The following is a 22,908-nucleotide window of genomic DNA, read 5'->3' on the forward strand; positions in this document are numbered from 1 at the left end:
TGGACTAGTGGTGGTTGATATTCACCACTGTATCCCGAGGATCTACCTAGCACCATGGCTGACATTTTATAATTTACTCTTGATTCAGAATATTATAGTGCAAAAATCATCATTAGGAACCATAATTCTTATTATATAGCCATAGAAAGAATGAAAGATTATGCCAAAGTTGCAATGACTCCAAAATACTAACAACAAGTTGCTCTCTTTTTGAAAAGCCAAATCTGGATTATCAGATGCTACAGAACCATCCTGGTATTCCCACTGTCATTTTTTGTTGTTAGAGACTGTGGATGGGTAGGCTTGTCTGAGGCTCGGAAGAAGCTTAGATTTATTTTGTCATTAAAAGCTGCACAATTTATTTTGATGTGATAAAGAACCCAGTTTTATTTCCCCTTTCCTCTCTGATACTGGAAATCTTTCTGAGTCTGAGGGAAGTTGACTGGTCTGGCTCTTCCCTGTGTGAGCCAGGTCCTGTTTCTCTCAAGATTTATTATACGTACCAAATTATCATCAGTGGCTAAGAGAGTCATTCCTTCCTTCCCTAGAGGGTGGAGAAGTCTATCTGAACTTTATTTTGTTTGTGCCATTGTAAAAAAAACAATGTTTTTTAAAATGTGTTTTAGAAAGCTTTGAGCTAAATATTCCTACATCTGAGTTTTTTTCTTGTTACTTGCAGAGCAGGTAAAGTTTCTTTTAAGGAATTTTTTTTTAATATCAGAGGATTATGTGTTCTTGCAAAATATTTGTTTTGCGTGCATGTATTTCTAATTTGTAAGAAACGTTATTGTAATATATATTTGATTCTATTTCTTAGTTCCTTTTACTCATTACTATGTTTTTAAGCAACATGTATGTGAAATATATACTTTTAAATGAATGTGTATGATTGTGCATCAACCCTGTTTTACTTACTCATTTTCTTAGTGATGGGCAGTGATGGACTCTAAATAGCCTCCAAGCCCCCAATTACCACAGATAACAGTGCAGTAAATATCCATGTACAAGTCATTACCCATAAGAATTTCTTTGGGATTTATACTGAAGAGTAGAATGGAAGATTCTGAGTAATACAAAATTGCCCTGTAAATCCTCTACCAGTCGTGTCAGTGGGTCCTGTCCACGTGTCGAAGAATACAGGGCATTTTCCAGCTTTCTGCTTATTGCTGTTCTAATAGGTGTAAAGTGGCATTTCCTTATTTTAATCTGCCTTTCTTTGATTACTAATTAAATTAAAAACATCTCTTGATATATTCAGTGGCCTTCCGGTTGCTAGTTCATTTCTTTTTTCTCTTTTTTTCATTGAGATTGCTATATTTTTCTTGTTGATTTGGTAATTCCTTGTAAATTATAATCCTTGCAGTTTTAGATGTTTCAAATATCTTTTCCCATCATGTTGTCTCACTTTTTACTTGGTTCATAATGTTCTTTGCTGAGCCAAAATGTTTAATTTTGATAGAATCACATTCATTTTATTTTTGCGTATGGTATGTGATTTTGAATTTATGCTCAAGATATTCTTACCTGATTCATAAAGATATCCTCATATATTTTCTTCTATTAACCTTATAGTTTTACCTTTTATTTTTGGATCTTTAATCCATCTTGAGCCCACCTTTTGTATATGGTTTTCAGTTGGAGTCTAGTTTATTCTATTCTAAGGATGAATCAGTTTCCCAATACCACCTACAAACCATCGCACCCTTCCCTGGGACCTTTATCATTAGCATTAGGTTCCCAGTACATGTATGGGTCTGCTTCTGAGCTCTCTCATCTCAGCACCTCAGCTCTCTCAGCAGCACCTTTGTGTGTTTGTCCTTATGTCACTCAGCCACTGGTTTTTTGTTTTGTTTGTTTTGTTTTGTTTTGTTTTTTGAGGAAGATTAGCCCTGAGCTAACTACTGCCAGTCCTCCTCTTTTTTTTTTGTTGAGGAAGCCTGGCCCTGAACTAACATCCGTGCCCATCTTCCTCTACTTTATATGTGGCACACCTACCACAACATGACGTGCCAAGTGGTGCCATGTCCACACCCAGGATCCAAACTGGCGAACCCCAGGCTGCTGAGAGGCGGAACGTGCGAACTTAACCGCTGCGCCACTGGGCTGGCCCCTCAGCCACTGGTTTTATTAGCATAGTTTGGTAGAGGATTACTTTCAAAATCTAAAAGTTATATAATTTAATTTTCAAGTTTTATATTCATTGTTACCTCTTTCCTTCCTTAAGGACCTTTATGTCATGTTTAACACTTTAACTAGTTACCATTATGATCCTTGAAATATATTTGGAAGTTCTTGATCAGTTTCTTTAAATATAATTGTATTAGAATTTTAAATTTGTTTCCTTAAGTATAATTAAATATAATTGCTTCATGGGTCTCTGTTTTTTTTTTCCACTTTATTAAAATATTGAATTTTGCTTTTTAGGAGAACTCTGGATATGAAATTAAATGCGTTGTTATCTTGTCTGAAGTTTGAGAGTATATTAAGTGGTATAAAATGTTTAAATCATTCAAAAATTAAAGAGAAATGAAGGGATTTTTTTAACCTGGATAAATACTAGCAAGTTTCATTGTAGAAATAGATTACTTTGAAAAAATAGACCAAACATTTCAAGTAATCAGAGTTGATGTAGCTCTCAGGATTTTTGAATGAATTAGTATATGTTCTACTAGGAACGAAAATGCATGCATAAACCAAAGTCAGTTACAGTGTCTTCACATGACTGTTTTGACTGTAGAATAACTTTCTTTTATGTAATTTCAAAAAGAAAAACTGGAAAGTAATCTATGTTTTCTTGAATTGCAAGTCTTTGCATGCCCCTCTTCCCTATCTAGAAAGTTTTGCTCAATCCAAATTGTAATTTCTAGAATGTTGTGTGTACTTTCTAGGGACAAGTTAGGTAACAAAATGAAACAACTTTATACCCTTCATTTGTGGAAAGATTTATTTCTTATAGCTTATATATTTTATTTAAGCAGTTGGATTCAAAAGCCTAGACATTTGAGATAAAATAAATAGGTTATGTATTTAATTTTAACCTCCAAATGCTAACCCTGCTAGCAGAGTTTTGAACAGGAGATTTTAGTTGTATAGCCTTTACCCTTGTCCCAGCTCTAGTTGAGGTGTTGATTGTAACCCTGAAAGGACACAAGCAGAATGAGAATAACAGCTGAATGTACTTGATCCTCTGGTCCTGAAATAAAATTCGATGCTTTTTTAGAATGTCTTTCAAAATAATGAGAGTTAAGCTTTATGATGGAATGTTAAAAAAATAAATAAACCTAGCAAAGAGTCATCTCCCCACCACCAGGGGGTCTGTGCCAGGTAGTATTTTGTGTATCTTGTTACATGGCATTCCTTCTAAGAGCAGGATGGAACTATTATAAGAAAAATATGGTAAACTGTGTTGTACTTGGCAAAGTTAATCACTTTAGTAACTTATTTCCCCCAAATAAAAGGTAGTATATTTAAAATATTATTGTCAGTATCTCAGATGGATTTATAAAATGTATTAAATAAAATAGCTAACTGATAAGAATAGCATTTCTCCTCTCATTCTTCCCCGAGGGCATTTTTTAAAATAGTCTACATGTGATCAACAGTGAAATGGTGTAATTAGGACATGGCTATTTGTGGTAATCATTCTTATGTTTGGGTATGGTGGAATGATAGAGAAATGTAGTTTTTTTAATTCTTTTCTCCTCCCTTTCTACCCGTTCACTCTTCAACTCCCATCCCTAAACCCCTTTAGTGAGAATGTCCCCCTTAGCTATGAGAATGTAAATACATTTTTATATTTCATTTGTAGAATATCTAATGCAAAAATTATAAGGAAAACAATAATACTCTGATTAGCAAAAGATTATATCCAGTAACAAGTAATTTTTTCATTCTTAAGATTCCTATCAGTACCACCTTTTATATCTTAAAATATCTGTCTTTAAGGATTTCATAAGCTTCCTAATTGTTTTCATTCATATACCTCCATTAAGTGAATTTGTGGATAGGGGAATTTATGGAAAAATTAATCAGTAAGGTGTCAACAGGAAGATTTCCCAGATAGAGTATTAATCATCTTCAGGATGTCAGGTACTGTGGCAACAGTTAAATATTAAAAACATAGGTCACTGACCTCACGCTAGGTTCATTTTCAAGGAATGGTGGTGGAGCTGTCTGTTCACTGGAGAGACCCTCCGTACATCCCAGTAAAAACTGTACCTGTGGTGGATTGAGAAATAGTCTCAGATGGGATCAGACTAGGTTATTGGCTGTTGACTATTAGCACAACCCTGATGGGGAGGCTTGATGTGGATACTTGTGCATGCTTTTCTAGGAGATGAGGATGAGTAGATGTGGATTTGGGGTGGGTGGGTGATAGAAAATGGCACAGACATACACACAGGGTAAGTGAACAAACATTCGTACAACAGAGAGCAAAGAGCTGTCGGAAAATTATATTCATTTTCCTTTCCTTTATTATTGACGAGATGGTGCAGCCTTTCCTATATTTGTGGTCATTCATTTTCCTTTTCTGTGAAAGGCCCATTTGTCTTTTGTCCACTTTTCTGTTGGGTAGTTTGCTTTCCTCTCAATGATTTGTCGCTGTTCTTTACATATGTTGATCTTTTGGATCTAATTTTTTTGTTCATTATAGGTGTTGCAGATATTTCATTCCCACTTTGTGGCTTGTGTGTACTTTCTTTCTGCTGATTTTTCATGTACAGAAGTTTTAAATTTTGATAAGATCAATTTTATTTGTCCGGATGTAGTTGTTTTTTTTTTAAAGACATTCTTCCTTACCCTGAGGTTATAAAGATATTGTCCACCATTTTCTTCTGAATATTTAAAAAGTTTCGTTTTCCGAATAAATGTCTTAATTGCTTTGGTGGCGAGGACATGGTGAATATAAGCTACTGAAAGCAGAGCTTGGTGGCTGGAAAAGAGAGAGATTCAAGTGGGTGGGGAGTGTCTTGATAAATATTTCTTTGACTCAATGATCAAGTTGCTACTGTGGGGATGTGTTTAAATTGTTTTACGATTAAGTAAGTTCATGATAGGTTGCCAGGCAGTAAAAAAATCTGAAGAGGCCTTTTCAGGCAGAGGAAAGACGGTGGGGAAAAAGCATCAAGGGTGTGAAATGGCGTGGCCTGGCTAAGGGAACAGCAGTTAGCTGGTGTGGTTTGAGTGTAGAATGAGGGAGGGATATTGCAGAAGACAGAGCTTCAAAATTAGATTCACAGTGGATTTGGAGGAGCCTTTTAGGCCTTGCGAAGAGTTTTGACTCTGTCCCATTGCAAGTGATCATGTCACTTCTTTTTTTTTTTTTTAAGATTTTATTTTTTTCCTTTTTCTCCCCAAAGTCCCCCGGTACGTGGTTGTATATTCTTAGTTGTGGGTCCTTCTAGTTGTGGTATGTGGGACGCTGCCTCAGCGTGGTTTGATGAGCAGTGCCGTGTCCGCGCCCAGGATTCGAACTGACAAAACACTGGGCCGCCTGCAGCGGAGTGCACGAACTCAACCACTCGGCCACGGGGCCAGCCCCCGTGATCGTGTCACTTTCAAGGGAATTCCAAACTGACCTGTTTGGAATTTTAGAAAAACGAATATAGCCAGGCCATCAAGAGGGTAAAAAGTGGACTTGGTACTCCCACAGTGCCTTGCATATAGTAGACATTTAAAGGAATTGAATTTCAACACTGCCATTGCTCAACATCTATTTAGAATTTTTTCTCATAATCATCTGCAGAGTCTGCAATACATTCTTTTGGTTATTAGTGGAGAATTTTCAGTCTTTTGAAAGGATTCAATATTTAGTAATAGGCAAAAGTTATTTGGAGGAAGTTTGAAAACTAAGACAAATGAGCAAGCTGGGTAATTCCATTTTTTGGTAAAAATGGTATATGATGACAGTGAATTTTAGATGTAGCTTATAAAATGCTATGAAAGCAATCTTTAAAGAGGAATTAAAAAAAGTATTTTGAACTGTGTCAGCATCATTATGTGTACATAGCATTCTAAGATATCTAATAGGTAGAGCAAAATTTATCTGAATGTATAAATTTTGATATTTTGAGAAAAATAAAAGTATAAGAATTCACAGTTAAAACCTTCATTAGTGTATAATCAGTATGTCAAGAAGCCAACATTTACTTTAGCATTATTTTTATCTTTATTTTATTCCTTTTTTCATTTGTGAGGTTTTACTAATATAATTCTGCACAGTCTTTTGCATTTGTCATTTTCCTTTCATCACTTTTAGATCACACCATATATTCCAGACCAGTCAGTAATGGTTTGTTATTGATAATGGTAAGCCAACTCTTTGGATGTTCCTGGTCCTCAGTATGTTGTTGATGCATCAATTCCCTGTGGAGGATTCTGGCTTATTGTGTTTTGTTTTGTCATCATCTGCTTACCAACCAAATCTAAATATTAGTAATGATTTTTTTCCTTCTGCCCCTGCCTTCACATTCATAGTTCTTAGTTTTTGAATTTATACCAGTTTTCCCTGAATATATTAAAGAAATACACTATGGCGGTACCCAACACCTCCGAATGAAAGTGGTCATATGGTAATGGTTTATTACTTTTTCAAGTATAAAACTGAATTTAAATAAATGATAAAGAATAAAGGTGTCTTCCAAGCCTTCTTGTTTTGAAATAAACACATAAGGAATTTAGAGAAAATTCTCCCCCTCTGGCCTATTTTAAATCACTTGAACTTATCTTTGGCTTGAGCTGCCTCTAATTCATTCATCTTCTGAACTTTTATTGATCACTTATTAATCATGTATTGCCTGCCTCTTATCTGTGCCTTCTGTAATCTCCTATTATTTGTTCAGTGTGGGAAAAAGACAGACAAAATAACAATTAGATAACATTGTGAGAAACGCTATGATAAAGTGATGCACAGGAGTGTATGGGAACAAAGAAGGGAGCATCTCTATCAAACTGGGAGGTTAGAGAATGCTTTCTAGAAGAGGGACAGTTGAGCTGAGATATAAAGGACGGTTAGTAATTAGCTAAATGTATAAGAGCTGGAGGAGAAGGCCCCCCCAGGAGACGGTTCAGAGTGTATGAAGGCACAGCACTGAGACCTGCAGAGACAAAGGATGGGTGGGGTGAAGTGGAAAAGTGGGAGATGAATAGAGTTAACCTAGGATGGACCAGATAATGAGGAGCCTTGAAATTTGTCCCTGCCCTTAAAGCTATGGGATTCACTCCTACATTCATTTGTTCATTTCTACTAAGTGCTAAATCCTCAGCTAGGTGCTAAGGATTTGGAGAGCACAGCTGGCTTTCAGGAAATTTGTAGTTTAATGAGAAATAGTGATAATTAAGCAGAAAGAAATGATCTTTAGTTAAGCAAGTTGGTAACTTTTCAATTTAGAATGAAAGGTTGTTAATGTGATTTTTTTTTTTCTGGAGATATTTAAGAACTTTGATGTTTACGAACTGTGGAGACTTTCTATAGGATAAGAACTAGGATTGTAAGTTTTTAAAAATTTTATGTGTAATATGTAATTTTTTGTGAGGAATAGTAAAACTGGCACATCCAGAATTCATACTATCTGGACATAAAATCTGATGCTACTGCATACGAGGTGTATGACAGTAAGTCATTCTTTTAACATTTATTCACCCATCACCTACTGTGAACTAGAGATACACAGTTAGATAAGATTTGGTTCCCACCATTGAGGAAATCAGAAGTTAATAGGAGTAAATAACCACTTACTGGTGTATATTTGTTACGGTAGCAGAACAGTAATAATAACTGTCCCTTACGGGGCACTTGTGCCAGATATTACTCTAAGTGCTCTCCACATGGTAACTCATTTGGTGAGTTACACTGCGACACTGAGGAAGGTTCTGGTAGTTACTTTCTTTTTCCATGTGGGGAATCTGATGCACAAAGATGGTAACTGACCTACTCAGGTCACACAGCTGGTAAGTGGTGCAGCTAGGATTCAAACGCAGGCACTTAGTTTCAGAGGCTCTGTAACCACTATGCTGTGCTGTCTCTCTTAAAGATGATATTATATAACAGACTATAACTAAAGTGCTAGGGTGGAACAACAAACTCTGCCTGGAGGTTTGGGGAAGACTACTCTGAGAAGTTGACCTTAGAGCTTAGCTGTTCGGAAAAGTGGAGGAGGGGGCATCCTTGGCAGAGAGAACAACAGACGCCCATACGCAGAGGGCTAAAGATCCCAGCAAGGCTCCGAGGTACTTTCAGTGTAGCAGAGTTCAGAGTGAAAGAGGTGGCTTAGTAAGAGATGGGGCTGGAGACGTAAATGGGGCCAGGGTGTCTAAGAACTTAGGTATTAGATTAAGGTGCTTCAGTTTATTCTTAGGCAACAGGGAATCAGCAGAGGTTTTAAATCAGAGAAGTGGTGTGTATCTATTTTGTTTTTCAGAAGAAAACTGAGGAGCTGTAGGGAAGATGCACCCAAGACAGGTCACCAGTCATGTGGCAGTGAGACTTAGACTAATTTTATCAATCGTTTTAAAGAACCAGATTTTGGTTTTCTTAATTTTCTATTGTTTTCCTGTTTTCAGTTTCATTGATTTGTTGTCCTGATTTGTTATGTCTTTCCTTCTGCTTCCTTTAAGCTTCAATGGCTCATCTTTCTCTAGTTTCCAAAGGTGAGAGGTTAGGTTATTTTTAGGTCTTTCTTCTTTTGTAGTATGAGCATTGAGTGCTACAAATTTCCAAGAACAGCTTTCACTGCATTTTATCTATTTTGATAAGTTGTGTTTTCATTTAGTTCAAAATGTTTTTATATTCCTCTTGACACTTCTTTGACTGGTGTGTTATTTAGATATGTGTTGTCTAATTTCCAAATTTTTGGAGCTTTTCAGCTATCTTTTGTAACTGATTTCCTGTTTAATTCCATTGTGATCTGAGAGCATACTTTGTATGATTTCTCTTCTTTTAAATTTGTTAAGGTGTGTTTATGGCCAAGTATGTGCTCTAGCTTGTGAATGTTGCATGTAAGTATGAAAAGAATGTATATTCTGCTGTTGTTGGATGGTGTGTTCTATAAATACCAAGTGTAGAGCTAGTCGATTGATAGCACTGTTCAGTAAACTATATCTGTATTGATTTCCTGCACACTTGATCTATCAATCATTGTGTGAGGGCCGTTGAAGTCTCCAGCTTTAAGAGTAGATTTGTCTCCTCCTGCCTTCAGTTCTGTCAGTTTTTGCCTCACGTAGGTTGACACTCTTGTTAGGCTCATTACATGTTAAGGATTGTTGTCTTCTTGGGGAATTGACCCCTTTGTCAAAATGTAATACCCCTCTTTATCTCTGATATTTTCCTTGTTCTAAAGACTGTTTTGTCTAAAATTAGTATAGCTACTTCAGCTTTCTTTGCATTGGAGTTAGCATAGTGTATTGTCCTCCATTGCTTTACTTTTAATTTATCCGATTATTTTTATTTAAAGTGGCTTTCCTGTAGATGTATATATTGAGAGGTGTTTTTTAATCCTCTCTGACATTCTCTGTGTTTTAATCAGTGCATTTAGACCATTCACATACAAAGTGATTATTGATATAGTTGGATCAATATCTGCCATGTTTGTCACTTTTCTATTTGTTTCATTTGTTCTTTGTTTCCGCCCACCCCCCTTCTGCCTTCTCTGTTTTAAGTGAGTATTTTCTATGATTTCCTTTTATCTGCTCTCTTCATGCATCAATTAAACTTTTTTAAAACAAATTTTAGTGGTTGCCCTGGAGTGTACATTTCTTAGTAATCTTTATGTGCCTTCAAATAACACTTTATTACTGAGGTGTAGTGTGGGTATCTTATAGCAGTGTCTCAATTCCTCCCTCCCATCTCTTATGACATTGCTGTCATTCATCTCACTAATTCATAAACTGTAATCGCCCAATGCATTATTAATATTATTACTTTAAAATACAATCTTTTAGATCAGTTAAGAAGAATAAAAGATTTTTTTTTCTTTTTAAAGATTTTATTTTTCCTTTTTCTCCCCAAAGCTCCCCGGTACATAGTTGTATATTCTTAGTTGTGGGTCCTTCTAGCTGTGCTATGTGGGCCATCACCTCCACATGGCTTGGTGAGCGGTGCCATGTCCGCACCCAGGACTCAAACCAGCGAAACCCTGGACTGCCCAGAAGCAGAGCGCACGAACTTAACCACTTGGCCACGGGGCCGGCCCCAGAATAATAAAAGATTTTATTTTACCTTCATTTATTCCTTCTCTGGAATACTTTTTTGTTATGTAAATATAATTTTTGGACCTATATCATTTTTCTTCTCCCTGAAGAACTTTTAATATTTCTTGCAGAGTAGGTTTTCTCACAGTAAGTTCCCACAGTTTTTGATTGTCTGAGAAATTCTTTATTCTTCGCTTTTGAAGGATAATTTCATTGGATGTAGAATTCTAGGCTGGTAGGGTTTTCTTCCAACACTTTAACTATTTCCCTCTTTTCTCTTCCTTGCATGTTTTGTATAACAAGCCCACTGTAATATTTATCCTTGTTCTTTTCTAGGTAAGGTGTTTCCCCTCCCCCACCCTACCCTCTTTCAAGAGTCTCTTTATCTTTGATTTTCTGCAGTTTGAATATGATATGCCTAAAGTGTAGTCTTTTTTTTTTTTTTTTAAAGATTTTATTTTTCCCTTTTTCTCCCCAAAGCCCCCCAGTACATAGTTGTCTATTCTTCGTTGTGGGTCCTTCTGGTTGTGGCATGTGGGATGCTGCCTCAGCGTGGTCTGACGAGCAGTGCCATGTCCGCGCCCAGGATTCGAACCAACGAAACACTGGGCCGCCTGCAGCGGAGCGCGCGAACTTAACCACTCGGCCACGGGGCCAGCCCCCTAAAGTGTAGTCTTTTAGGTATTTATCTTGCTTGATATTCTCTGAACTTCCTCCGTCTGTGGTTTGGTGTCTGTCATTAATTTTGCAAAGTTCTTAGCCATTATTACTTCAAATTTGCTGCTGCCCCATACTCTCTTTCTTCTTCTAGAAGTTCCTCTTGATTTATCTTCAAGCTCACTGATTCTTTCCTTGGCCGTATCCAGTCTGTTGTTGAGCTCATCAAAGCATTCTTCACATCTGTTACAGTGCTTTTGATTTCTAGCATTTCCTTTCGATTGTTTGTAGAGCCTTGTTGGTGTGGTTGTCAAGTGTGGAAAAGAGGAAGAGGTAATCTTATCATTACATCTCAGTGTTTTAGTGGTCCTGTGAGTCTGGGCTGTGACCTTCGCAAGTGTTTCTCCTAGGCTGTTGCCTCTTCCCTCCACTGCCCGCCTACCCCCTACCCCCTTAGGTGGGAGAAATGCCCTTCCCTCAGAAGAGACGAGGCTCCGGGAGAATTTCGCAATGATCAGTCTTCTCTTCCCTCCTCCAGATCCGGGAGGAGGGAATCTTTTTCTGATCTTCTCTGTGAGAATCTGGGGCGGGGGTCCTGGAGGTGCAACCCAAGAAAGTTGTGATGAGGGCGCTAAGACTGTGGCCCCCAGGAGTTTCTCCCGCTCATGCTAGCTCCCTGTCAGCCTTCAGCAATCAGTCACAGTTCCTGTTTAAGTGTTTCTACCGGTTTCTGGCTCCAGGGGCTTGTATTCCAGGTAAGCAGATTTCAGCTGTGACTCTAGATGCGCTTGTCTCTCCAGATTTCAGGGCTTGTTTTGCCCTGCAGCCTCAGTTCTCTGACGGGTTTAAGAAAAGTCCTTGATTTCCAGTTTATTCATCTGTTTCTTATGTAAGAAGAAAAGTGATGACTTCTAAGCTCTTTACATTTAAAACTTAGGAGTTGTTTATTTCTGGAGTTTTCCATTTAATATTTTTGGACTGCAGTTGATTTTGGGTAACTGAAACTGCAGAAAGCAAAACCGTGGATCAGGGAGGATTACTGTGAACCCCCATGTACTGTGAGTATTGCTGTAGGATAGCTTCCTGAAAGAGGTGTTACTACGTGAAAGAGTAGGTATGTTGATACTGTCAGATTGCCCTAAAGAAGACTGTTGATTTTTATTCTAATCAACAAGGTGTGTACATTTGCATTGTTTCTATTACTTTGTATGTATTTTATAAATCGTATTAGTTTTTGCCAAACTCATGAGTAAACAGTTGTACTTTGTTTTATTTGCATTTCTCCAATTATTTGAGATTTTAAGTACTTTTTATAAATGTGTTGTGTTGCATTTCATATGTGTAGTATTTTTACTGGGAATAGTCTATTTCTATTCCATTCGTATTTTGCTGTAGGGTTGTTGATTTTAAGAGTTCTGTGGACATTCTAGTTATTAATACTTTGTTATAAGTGTTGCTAATATTTTTGCCTGTTTGTTGCTTGTCTTTTAACTTTGTGGTATTTTTAGCTATAAATCCATCTTCTTTTTTTTCCTTTTAAGAAGAATTTACCCTAAATTATAAGTATGCCCTTTTATATTTGCCTCCAGTATTTTGTTGTTTGTTTTCATGTAGATTTTTAATCCATTTGGAATTATTAGTTTTTGTTTATGCAAATATTAATTTTAGAAAATTATAAATTTATGTTGTAACCAGTCTGCAGAATTGTAGAATTTCCTCCACAGTATCCAGCGACCCAAAATTAGAAATTCATCCAGGCGTGAATCCTGGTTGGGAATGTGTATAGGCCAGGAGTGCAGGGCAAGTCAAGGTGCAGTTGAGAACGTCAGTGAAGAGATTAGACATGGTCTGATCTCTGCTGACCAGTAGGAGAACTGGGAGAAGTCAAGAAGAATAAGCAATTCCAGTTAAAACCCAGATTTAGGGAGTAAGAAAGGTGAATGGATTGAAAGTTATGATCTCAGAGTGAGATTTGGGAACTTGATATTTCAGCAGTGGAAGAATTGCTGGTGGTAACAGGTCTAGGATATGGCCCGGAAAGCTTTGGGCCTCTAACACTCATGTCCCTCCTGAGCTCAGTCTCCCCTGCCCTGCGCCATCCCCTGAGGATACTGAGACGTGATCACAGAGCTGAGTGACTTGGACTAGAGGTTAGTGGAGATGTGTAGAATGCAAAATATCTCAGTACTAGGGAGTCACAAATTACAGAAGCACTGTGCTACAAAAATTCTTTTATACAAAATTTTGAACACAATTTGTATAAAGATTAACTTTCAGGGAATGCTGGGGATCTCAGGTCAGCCTACAAAAGTTGATTCCGTAATATAATTTAATTATACTCTATTAATCATATCAAATAACCTAACTGCCACTTAGCTATAACATCAAATGTGCCTTTGGGCTCCCAGAACAGCAGTGGGGCCCTAGAGGAGAGGTTCAGGAAGGGTGTCGGGAGATGTCATCAGTGACTCCTCATGATTGGGAAGCCTGTCTCAGTGAAGTATTCTTTAAGTGGAGACCAGTGGCTTTGGGCTTTGGACTGTGCCTTCATCTATGAAGAGAAAAAATTACGCACACTGAAAAGATGCTTTGAGAAATTGTCCTGCTCAGTGTATGTATAGGATGATGAGTTCACAGATGGGGTGGGAGGGTGAGGGGATGTTGGGAATAGATCTTAATTAGTTGTATTTTGCCATATAAATGAGATGGCTGATCTTAGTATCTCATATATGAGGCTAAACCTGATAATGACTGTCCTTGAAAGGCAAAAAACTTAATGCTTCAGCAGGTAGAAATTTAACTTCTAATTCAGGACTGTGTTTATAGTTCCTTTTCAATGTATATGTTAGATTGTATGTGTTATATACCCGGTTCTTGGGGAGCCTCTCAACAGTTTTGCTTTCATTCTTCAAAAGTGGAAGAAGGTTTGCCTTTACCCTTCACAGTGTAAGGAAAAATAGCATTTTTCCCTAGAAAGTTTAAGAAAAAATTAAAAACCTGAGGAATTACTTATAATTCTTAGAGGAAACATAAGATTTCCCTTAGCCATGTGTGAGCTATTTATTTCTTTTCTCATAGAATTAAGGAGTTAGGAAAGCTATTTTCAGTTTTAGCTGAGCTACTCAAAGGCTAGTTACTTGACAAATATGTTTTTAAAATTTAGTCTATTTATTTGTTCTATACCCTTCTGTAATTTAAGTAATGACAAACTATTTCAAGGATTTTGGGAGGGGAAGGTTAAAGTGCCTGGGATTTCCAAGCACTAACGCAAGAGATTAGAATAAGAAACACTGTCTGGGCTCAGTGCAGTAATTATCTCACTGCTATTTAAATAACCCCCTGTTGGCAGTACAAACGCTTCTCTTGTGAAACAAAATAGATTTTGTGTTAGAAAACTAGTTCTTCTACACAATAACCTTTATAAATATTTTGAAAACCCCTAATAACATTACCCAAAAAATAATCATTCTATGATTTGTCATCATTATTATTATATTTTTCCTCTCTCTTCTGTATTATTGAGCATCCAACTAAGAAATTGTCCCTTAATTTTTTGTCTATAATTTTGTAAGTCTCTCAAACGTAGTGCTTTAAGGGCTTACACCATTTCCTTCTCCTTCCTTGCTTAAAAACTAAAAATGCAAATGAGAAGGAATTAAATGTTTCATGATCAAGCTAAAGGAAGAAAAGAAAAAGAATTATTGAATGTAACTAATGTGCTTGGCACTTTACAGAAACGATGTTATTTTGGGTATGCATTACAAAAAGGCTATGAGGAAAGATCTTAGAGGTGAGAGAAACTCAAGATTCAAGGGGGTTAGGAGCCTTTCTCCTGAAGGTACCCATCTCATATGGACATGTTTGCACAGGTTTAACTGAAAAGCGCCTGTCCTTTCCTACTCTTTAACTGCTGAAGAGTACTTTAAAGGTGACAGCTCTTGGTCTGAATTATACTTTAAATATAAACATTAAAGTGCAGACAAAGCAATGATTCAGCAATCTGATATGCTTAAGTGTTTCTTGGTAAATTAGGAGAAAAGGAGGAATCTGATTTTTCTCCATCACTGAGATTATTTGAGTAATTGAGAAATACCAGTAAACCCGCTTAGCTGATTGATATATATCCTTTTGTACCTGATAGGTATTAAACAATGATGGTATAATAGCTTGATTACATCTGGTTAATATTGGTCGTTACGTGATCATGTTTTTTTATTGAAATGAAAATTAATTGGTGTATTTTCAGAAAAATAAAAAAGATTTCTTTCACATTCTGATTGATACTTGATGCTAAATAAATCAATATGCTAAATAGAGTCAGTTTCCAAGAATTCTGTCATTTAAAATAGGCATATGAATATGGGTAAGCCAGGAAGGGCTCTTGACCAGGTGGCAGGAGGTCTGGATTCTCTTCCACTTCCTTTCCACTGTGAGGCTTGGAGCAACTTGTTCTTGTCTTGGGACCTCACTTAAAGGTCGCATTAATCTGCTCTTCCACCCACTTGCTTAAGTTGGGATGAGGAACAGAAGAGGTGGTCTGAAGGTGCTTTGGAATGCTGTAGATATAGAGTGATACTTGACTCTCTTTAATGACGTAGACTCCTTTGAAAGCTGGGGATCTCTTAAAAAAATTTTTTGAAGGTGTTAGAGGATTGTGAATCCCCTAAATCCTATCCACACAGCCTAGATTATGAACTCTAGCTGTGGGCTCAGGAAAAAGGGCAGACGTATGCGTAATCTAAAATGGTAGCTAATGGACAAAAGTTTTGTAATTCACTTCAAATTTTTTTTTGTTCTGGGGATTTCCAGGACTATACATACCAGCACATAGTAGGCTGTTTGTATATATTTGTTGAAATTTTTAAATTTATATTTGGAGGGCTTAGCTATTTTCCAAGAATGAAATATTTTGAACACCTTTGAACTGGACTGACTTTTGTTTGTCATTATGTAGTTTAGAGGTTCTCCTCGGCCCCTTCCCTGTGTGTCTAAGCACTCTTCTCTGCGGTGGGACACCTCAGAGGGTACTGAGTGCTCTAAGCAGAGTGTCTCACTTCGTGGCCTCCTGTTGCAGGCAAACTCAAGTGCATAAATATATATCTGTAGCCAAATACGGGATTCACTCAGAATTCTCAAGGACAGTCATGTTTAAAATGCTGGTTCTTCTTATGGTTTTAAAAAATCAAGACAGATGTTCAGTAAAAAACTTCTAGCCTTGCGGTAGTCTTTCATTTCTTAAGAAACGGCGTACTGGAATATGTCATGTAGCACAATTAAAAATTAATCTTCAAGTTATTCCTGCTTTTTGATTAAAAAGCAAATTGCGTTTTGTCCAAATTCTCTATATCCATAATGTCCTCCTAGCCTTCCTGGTTCCTTTTGTAAGATAGCCTGTTTTTGTGTCTGAAATTAGCTAATTGCTGGCGCAGTTAGTGGTGGTTGAAAAGGGCTGATGATGCTTTCTGGAAGCTTAGTGTTATTGACTCTGGTGTATCTTCTAACCCAGTGAGTGGTTTATTTGTTTCTTAACTGCAGCTCTAGCCAGGGGTACGTTTTACATTGTGATGCAGTACATGCGAATACACCCTTACCTAAAATAAGTTTCATGAAATAATAATTATCCTTACTATATGTATTCCAATATCTTCTATTCTATTTTGTTTTTTAAAAATGCTTGTCATGATCCACTAAATGAATTAACATGACCTGCCAAAGGATTTCAAACTATAGTTTGAAAAAGTGTTCTTCAGTTATATGATAATTTTCACTGTCTTCTTATCATTTGTAAAATATATTGGGATACCATTTCATTTGTTTTCAAACTATAGTGTAAAGTAAACTCTTCAGCAGGTACCCAAAGTGTAATCCTTCATCTAGAAAAAAAGTTAAGTAATTAAAAATAGAAAACTTTGTGGAAACTTTGTTGTTGTTTTGGATGTTTTGAAGTTAGAGTGAATTTTCTGTTTTTTCATTCTTTTTACATATGCTCAACTATTAAGCAACATATTAATTGTAAGATTTGTGATCCCTTTGTTGTTGAACTTGATATAACTTTGTTGTTGAACTTGATATAACTAAATTGGAAACATTTATTACTTGTCCAGTTAGTGTTTTACATTTTATTCAAATTGTGGCAAAGCCAGTAGGAATGTTGAGTGGTATGATTCATAATTAGTTATTTAGGGCACTTTATCAAAATTCGCTTTGCCTTTCTCTACCTGTTCTGTTTAAAGAAGTAGAAAAAAATTGTTTTAGACAAAATTTTCTATTTTTCAGACTCTTTATAAGCTCTTCCACACATGCTTAACTGGTCAAGATGATGACATTTTGACTGTTTGTGTATGAATGTCTTTCCGCAGAGTTAGAAGTGTTTATCACCAACCAGCCAAGATGAACATGGTGAAGAGGATCATGGGGCGGCCGAGGCAGGAGGAGTGCAGCCCGCAAGACAACGCCTTAGGCCTGATGCACCTCCGCCGTCTCTTCACTGAGCTGTGCCACCCTCCCCGGCACATGACTCAGAAGGAGCAAGAAGAGAAGCTGTACATGATGCTGCCAGTGTTTAACAGGGTGAGTCCAGGTTGCCAAGCACATGCCTTCCAGGGCTGGATGGCACCGCAGGAATCATAAGGTTGTAATAAGTCACAGGAAGGAGAAAATGCTAGAATGAGTTAGTTTTTAACAAGCTTGATGTTTTCATTCCTTCTTTTCAATTTGCTGTAAGGTAATGTGACTTGATGTGAGGTCTGGTCAGAATGAATCCACTTCATTCTAACTACAAAAGGAAGATGGTGAGCATTCTGTAAATTGTTCCTCTCATGGCTGATATTTGGAAGAGGGGACAGATTGTAAACTACCACTTAGGTTATTTCTCTGATCTTCTGAGGTGATGGTTTATTGCACCAAATGGTGCAGTTGCCCAAGCGCTTTGTACACAGTAAAGAATCATTTGCTTCGTTGTTTGGTGGATTTTCTATAAGAGATTTTGCAAAAGCATAGTTATAGGCCCTAGGGAGTCTAAATAGAGTTAATGTGTTAATGTATTTTGTCAAGTTGATTGCATGTAGCAGTCTTGATGGAGATTTTAAAAGCAATTTTTAAATCTTTTATCAAAGGTGTACAAGCACATAGTTTAAAAAGTCAAGTAGTTCCGCAGGCTTACACGTGCCCTTCTGCTCTCTGCCACTAATTGCTGCTGCCACTTTTAGCTCTTTCAACTTTTAAATAACATACTTTTACTGCTGTTTCTTGATTATTCAGTTTTAATTGACTTTGAGAATTAGCTTTTTTTTTTTACTCCCCATCCCTCCAAACCATACATAATATACATATCGTCACTCATATGTGCTACCCTCCTTCTTGCCCTCTCCATTTACATAGTTATACCATTTGTGTAAACAAGATTCATTGTTTACACTCTACTGAGCGTGGTATATTATTCACAGATGAACCTTATAGTTACCACCATTATTTTTTCATTCTTGTAGAACTTGTTTTCCCTAGATTCATAACATAACTGTCAATTTCTGTCTTTCCTCATGTCCATGTTTCTCTTCTCCACATCTCTGTCTGTTTCTCTCCCTCCCCTCTCTCTCTCTTTTCCTCTTCCTTGCCCTGTCTCTGTCGTTCTCCTTTCTCTGTCTCTCCTTCCTTTCCTGTGTCTGTCACTTTCTCCCCATTGCTCTCTCTCTCTCTCTCTCTCTCTCTCTCTCTCTCTCGGCCTTCATCTCTCCCACCTCTATCTTCCTCTCTCTTACCCCATCTCTGTCTCTCTCTCTCTTCCCACGTCTCTCTGTCTCCTTGTTTCTCTCTCTCCCTTTCTCCGTCTCTCTCTCCCCTTTCTCTCCCCTTGTTTCTTTTTTTTTTTTTTTTTATTTTTAAAGATTTTATTTTTTCCTTTTTCTCCCCAAAGCCCCCCGGTACATATAGTTGTGTATTCTTCGTTGTGGGTTCTTCTAGTTGTGGCATGTGGGACGCCGCCTCAGCGTGGTCTGACGAGCAGTGCCATGTCCGCGCCCAGGATTCGAACCGACGAAACACTGGGCCGCCTGCAGCGGAGCGCGCAAACTTAACCACTCAGCCACGGGGCCAGCCCCTCTCCCCTTGTTTCTGCCCCTCCCCTGAATCTGTCTCAGTCCCCCTGCCTATGCCTTTCTCTCCCCGCCATCTCTGAGTCATCGCCTCCCCCTAGTCTCACTTGGTCTCTATATTGTTCTGTGTGTTAGTCTTTCTGTCTGAAATTTTCTAGGCTCTTCTTTTTCTCCTCATTATTTTGAAATTTTACTGAGGCTGCATAATGTACCTTCTTAATCTGAAAACTTGTACCCTTCAATTCTAGGAAAATATTTTGAAATATTTCTTGTTAATATTCTCCCCTTTGTTTTTTATGTTCCCGTTTTCTGCAACTCAGTCAATCAGATATTAGCTCTTCTGGATTAACTTTGTGCTGTAATATTTTTAATTTCCTTGAATTCTTCTTTTATTCTTTTAAAATTGTGCAGGATCCCCTATCATCCCTCTGAAAATATTAAAGTTTTTTCAAATTTTCTTATGCTTCTTGAGTGTTATTTGCTCCAAGTTTCTGTCTTTCTTTGTGCATTTTATTTTCTTTCATATCAGAGTAGTCTTCAGATGCCTGGTAATAATCATCTGTGGTTGATATTTAAGAGTGAGGTATTGGAACGCCTACTGGAGAGTATGTGGCAGGGAGGAGTCTTTTCAGGTGCTTAGATGATCTGGCTGAGCTGTTTAATGGGAGCGCCCTCAACCTTGGATGTTGATAGCCCAGCAGGGAGGATTTTCCAGTTTCCTGCCTGGTGCATATAACCCTGGCTGCTAGTGTTTTCTTAAAGCCCAGCTGGGGAACAAGGCTGATGTTTCATGTTCAGTAGGTAGACTTTCACTTCATCTCCAGTTTTCACCCATCAGTGTTCCTGTCCTTGGTTGGTGCTGATATACCTGTTCTTCCTCTCTAGGGAGTAGACCTCTGGGTGTCTGCTGCACAGTCACTTGCAGTTTCTGGGCTGGAAAATAAGAATAAAAATATCTACCTTGTGGGGTTGGTGCGAGGATTACATAAGATAATGTACTTAAAGCTCTTAACAAATGTTTGTCCTTGGGAACTTATGTCTATTATTGTTATTGTTGTTACCACATTAAAAGTAAAAACGTTACAAGACAAAGCAAAGATTATAAACTATTTATGCTGAAATAATTGTTTACTTTATGGATTACTCAAACCAAGCTAAAGACTAATTTGATAGCAGAGATAAGAGGTAGACCCTACATATTCCGTGTTTATTTGTTTGCTTGTCCTCTTTATTCTGTTGTGACGCATTCACTGATTCATGCAGTGAGTTTGTGTCAAACAAATGCCCTTTGTGCCATACAATATACTGAGTTTCTGAGATAAGATACTTATAATCTTGTGAAGCTCAAGTATAGTGAGAAAGATAAACATATAATTCTGGAAGAGATACGCACATAAACAGATAATACAATAACAAGGAAATATAGTATTAGAGACTCCGCCCCTGAAAGAGAGTTGTCTGAAAGCCTGTAGGGATCAGGGAAGGGAACTCTTCCTTAAGAATGTGATGTGCTTGTTGAGCCCTTAAAAAGTAAGCCTTAGCCAGATTGGAATTAAGTGGGCTCAATTAACCAAGAAGGTAATTAGAGTAAGAAGTTGAAGCATGAGTCAAGGTAAAAGGCAACCAACATTTTAATACATGCCAGCATCTCTAAGCAGTCTAAGTAGTTGATTTTATGTCAAGGAGGGGCAAAAAAATAAGACTGTCGAGATTGATAGGAGGCACATAAGGACGGGTTTGTATGGCACAGTAAGAGCTAATACTTCTTCCTGGAGGCATGTAGAGCCAATGAAGCATTTTAAACAATAGAATCAGAGAACGGGCCAAGGCGAGGCTGACTCCTGGGTTTCTGATTTGGAAAACTGGGTGGATATTTTTCCCAATAGCTGAGAAAGAGAAGTTTAGGGGATAGAGTCCGTTTGAGGCACTGAGTCTGAACTATTTGTGAGCTTCCCAGATGGAGGTATTCAGTAGGAAGTTAGAAGCTCAGGTGAGGGGATTTGGCTGGATACAAATTTTTAGGACGCATTGGCAGAGATGTGGTGGTTGAAACCCTGGAAGGGGACAAGAGATTATTAATGGCTCATACTGGCAAGTGAGAGGTGCAGTAGGCTAAGGTGAACCATGGAGAATATGGATGTTTAATGAAAGAAGGGGAACCCATAAAGGATGTAGAACAAGAGGTGGTCAATGGCAAGACAAAAAGGATCAGGAGGGGATGGTTATAGAAATCAATAAAAATGTTGCCAGAAGGAGGAGAGCAGTCAACACTGTCATATACAATAGAGAGACCCAGTAAGATGAAGACTGACAAATGTTCATGAAATTTGCCAGTTTGGAAGTTACTGGAATGACGAAGCCAGAAAACAGTGAGTTGAGAAGTGAATGGGAGATGAGAAGCAACAGTAAGTGTATACTGAGCTTGTAGAGATTTGAAAGAAAAGAGAGCAAAAGAGATTGATGGACGTGAACTTGGCAATAGGAGAGTTTTTGTTTGTATGTTTCTAGTGTTTTGCTTTGTTTTTAAAGCAGTGAGAGACCCACGCATGCTGGTAAAGGGAAAGGAAGAACCCAGCAGAGGGGGAAATTTGGAAATTTTCAAGAGGCAATGAAGTTGATTAAGGGAGGAGAGCATTGAGTCAAATAGCAAGTGGATGGGTGAACCTTGAGCAGGAGAAAGACACCCCATCCTGTAGGAAAGCGTATTTTGTTGGGTGTGATTATAGATTTGTAGTTAAGGTAGTAGAAAGTTGAATGAGATCTTCTTGCTAACCTCAGTTTCCTGTAGTGGTCAACAGAAGATGTGGTCTGTTAAGAGCCAAGAGTAAGTAGGTTGAATAGGAGACTTAAGGAAGTTGTGATGGTTTGGAATATTAAGGGGAATGAGAGAAATAGTTGAAAAGGGACAATACAAGAATTAAAGAGTATTGAGGTCTCAGTGAAGGTTGGAGATGATAAATTTGTACTAGATCTTTTTCATGCAGGTGTGTGATTTTTCTCTTGCAGGTACTCAGCAGCGTATCTGTAGAGGTAGGGAAGGCAGACAGATAACATTATTTATGGGGATTAAGGTTTTGCTGGGTTGGTAAGGCAGAAGGAGAGGAGGAGAAGGAAGGAGCATGGTAAGAGGGAGAAAGCGTTCACGTATTGCCCGTGGGGTTGGATAGGATAGAATAGGAATAGAGGATGGAAACATTAATGCGTTTAGAGCATGTTCTTTTTGGGGGTGAGGGGATGGTGAGGAAGATTGGCTCTGAGCCAACATCTATTGCCGATCTTCCTCTTTTTGCTTGAGGAATATTGACCCTGAGCTAACATCTGAGTCAGTCTTCCTCTATTTTGTATGTGGGACGCTGCCACAGCACAGCTTGATGAGTGGTGTGTAGGTCTGCTCCTGGGATCCAAACCTGTGAACCCCTGACCACCGAAGCAGAGTGCATGGACTTAACCACTACGCCACCGGGCCAGCCCCTAGAGGGTGTTCATTTTTTAATCTATCAAATAAGAGGCTGAGAATGATGGAGGGAGGAGATGGTAGAGTAGGAACAGGAGGAGAGGTGGAGAAAGGTTTAAAATAGCTGTTTCGAAAATGGGAGCAAGAACTGATTACCGACAAGCCATTTTTTAAGCCCTGTTGAGGTAACAGTCAATTTTTATTGGAACCAGTTCTGGGAAGTTGTAATTTTTTAAATCTTTTTATTTTGGTTTTACTTCAATGTCTTAATGTACTATTGGCTACTGAATAGTTTGAAGTAATTTCCTTTTCTCAGACTTATAAACATTTACAAGGTGATGATAATGTTTAGAGTAGTTAGGACAATTGTTGTTCTCAACTATTAACATAAATTAATAAGTAATACCCAAGTATGTATCCCATGTATTTTATCAGGCTTCCACAGTCAATTTAAGCGAGTCTTTGGTAGAATCATACAAATATTTGATTTTTTTAACAAGTAGATTTGAGATGCTTTAG

At 37.8% G+C, this 22,908-nt stretch overlaps 1 protein-coding gene across 16 annotated transcripts in view; it reads left to right on the forward strand.

Moving 5' to 3' along the window:
* The window catches only part of WDFY3 (WD repeat and FYVE domain containing 3), a 251,531-nt gene that overhangs the window by 73,035 nt on the left and 155,588 nt on the right, over positions 1-22,908 (forward strand). For all 16 annotated transcript variants that reach the window (XM_070612692.1, XM_070612688.1, XM_070612693.1 and 13 more), the window contains one exon: positions 17,205-17,415. In XM_070612692.1, coding sequence (XP_070468793.1) covers positions 17,236-17,415 — 180 coding nt within the window. In that variant the 5' untranslated portion in view covers positions 17,205-17,235. The remainder of the gene's footprint in view (positions 1-17,204; positions 17,416-22,908) is intronic.

Source organism: Equus przewalskii, chromosome 3 (assembly GCF_037783145.1).
Source record: "Equus przewalskii isolate Varuska chromosome 3, EquPr2, whole genome shotgun sequence".
NCBI classification, from domain to species: domain Eukaryota; kingdom Metazoa; phylum Chordata; class Mammalia; order Perissodactyla; family Equidae; genus Equus; species Equus przewalskii.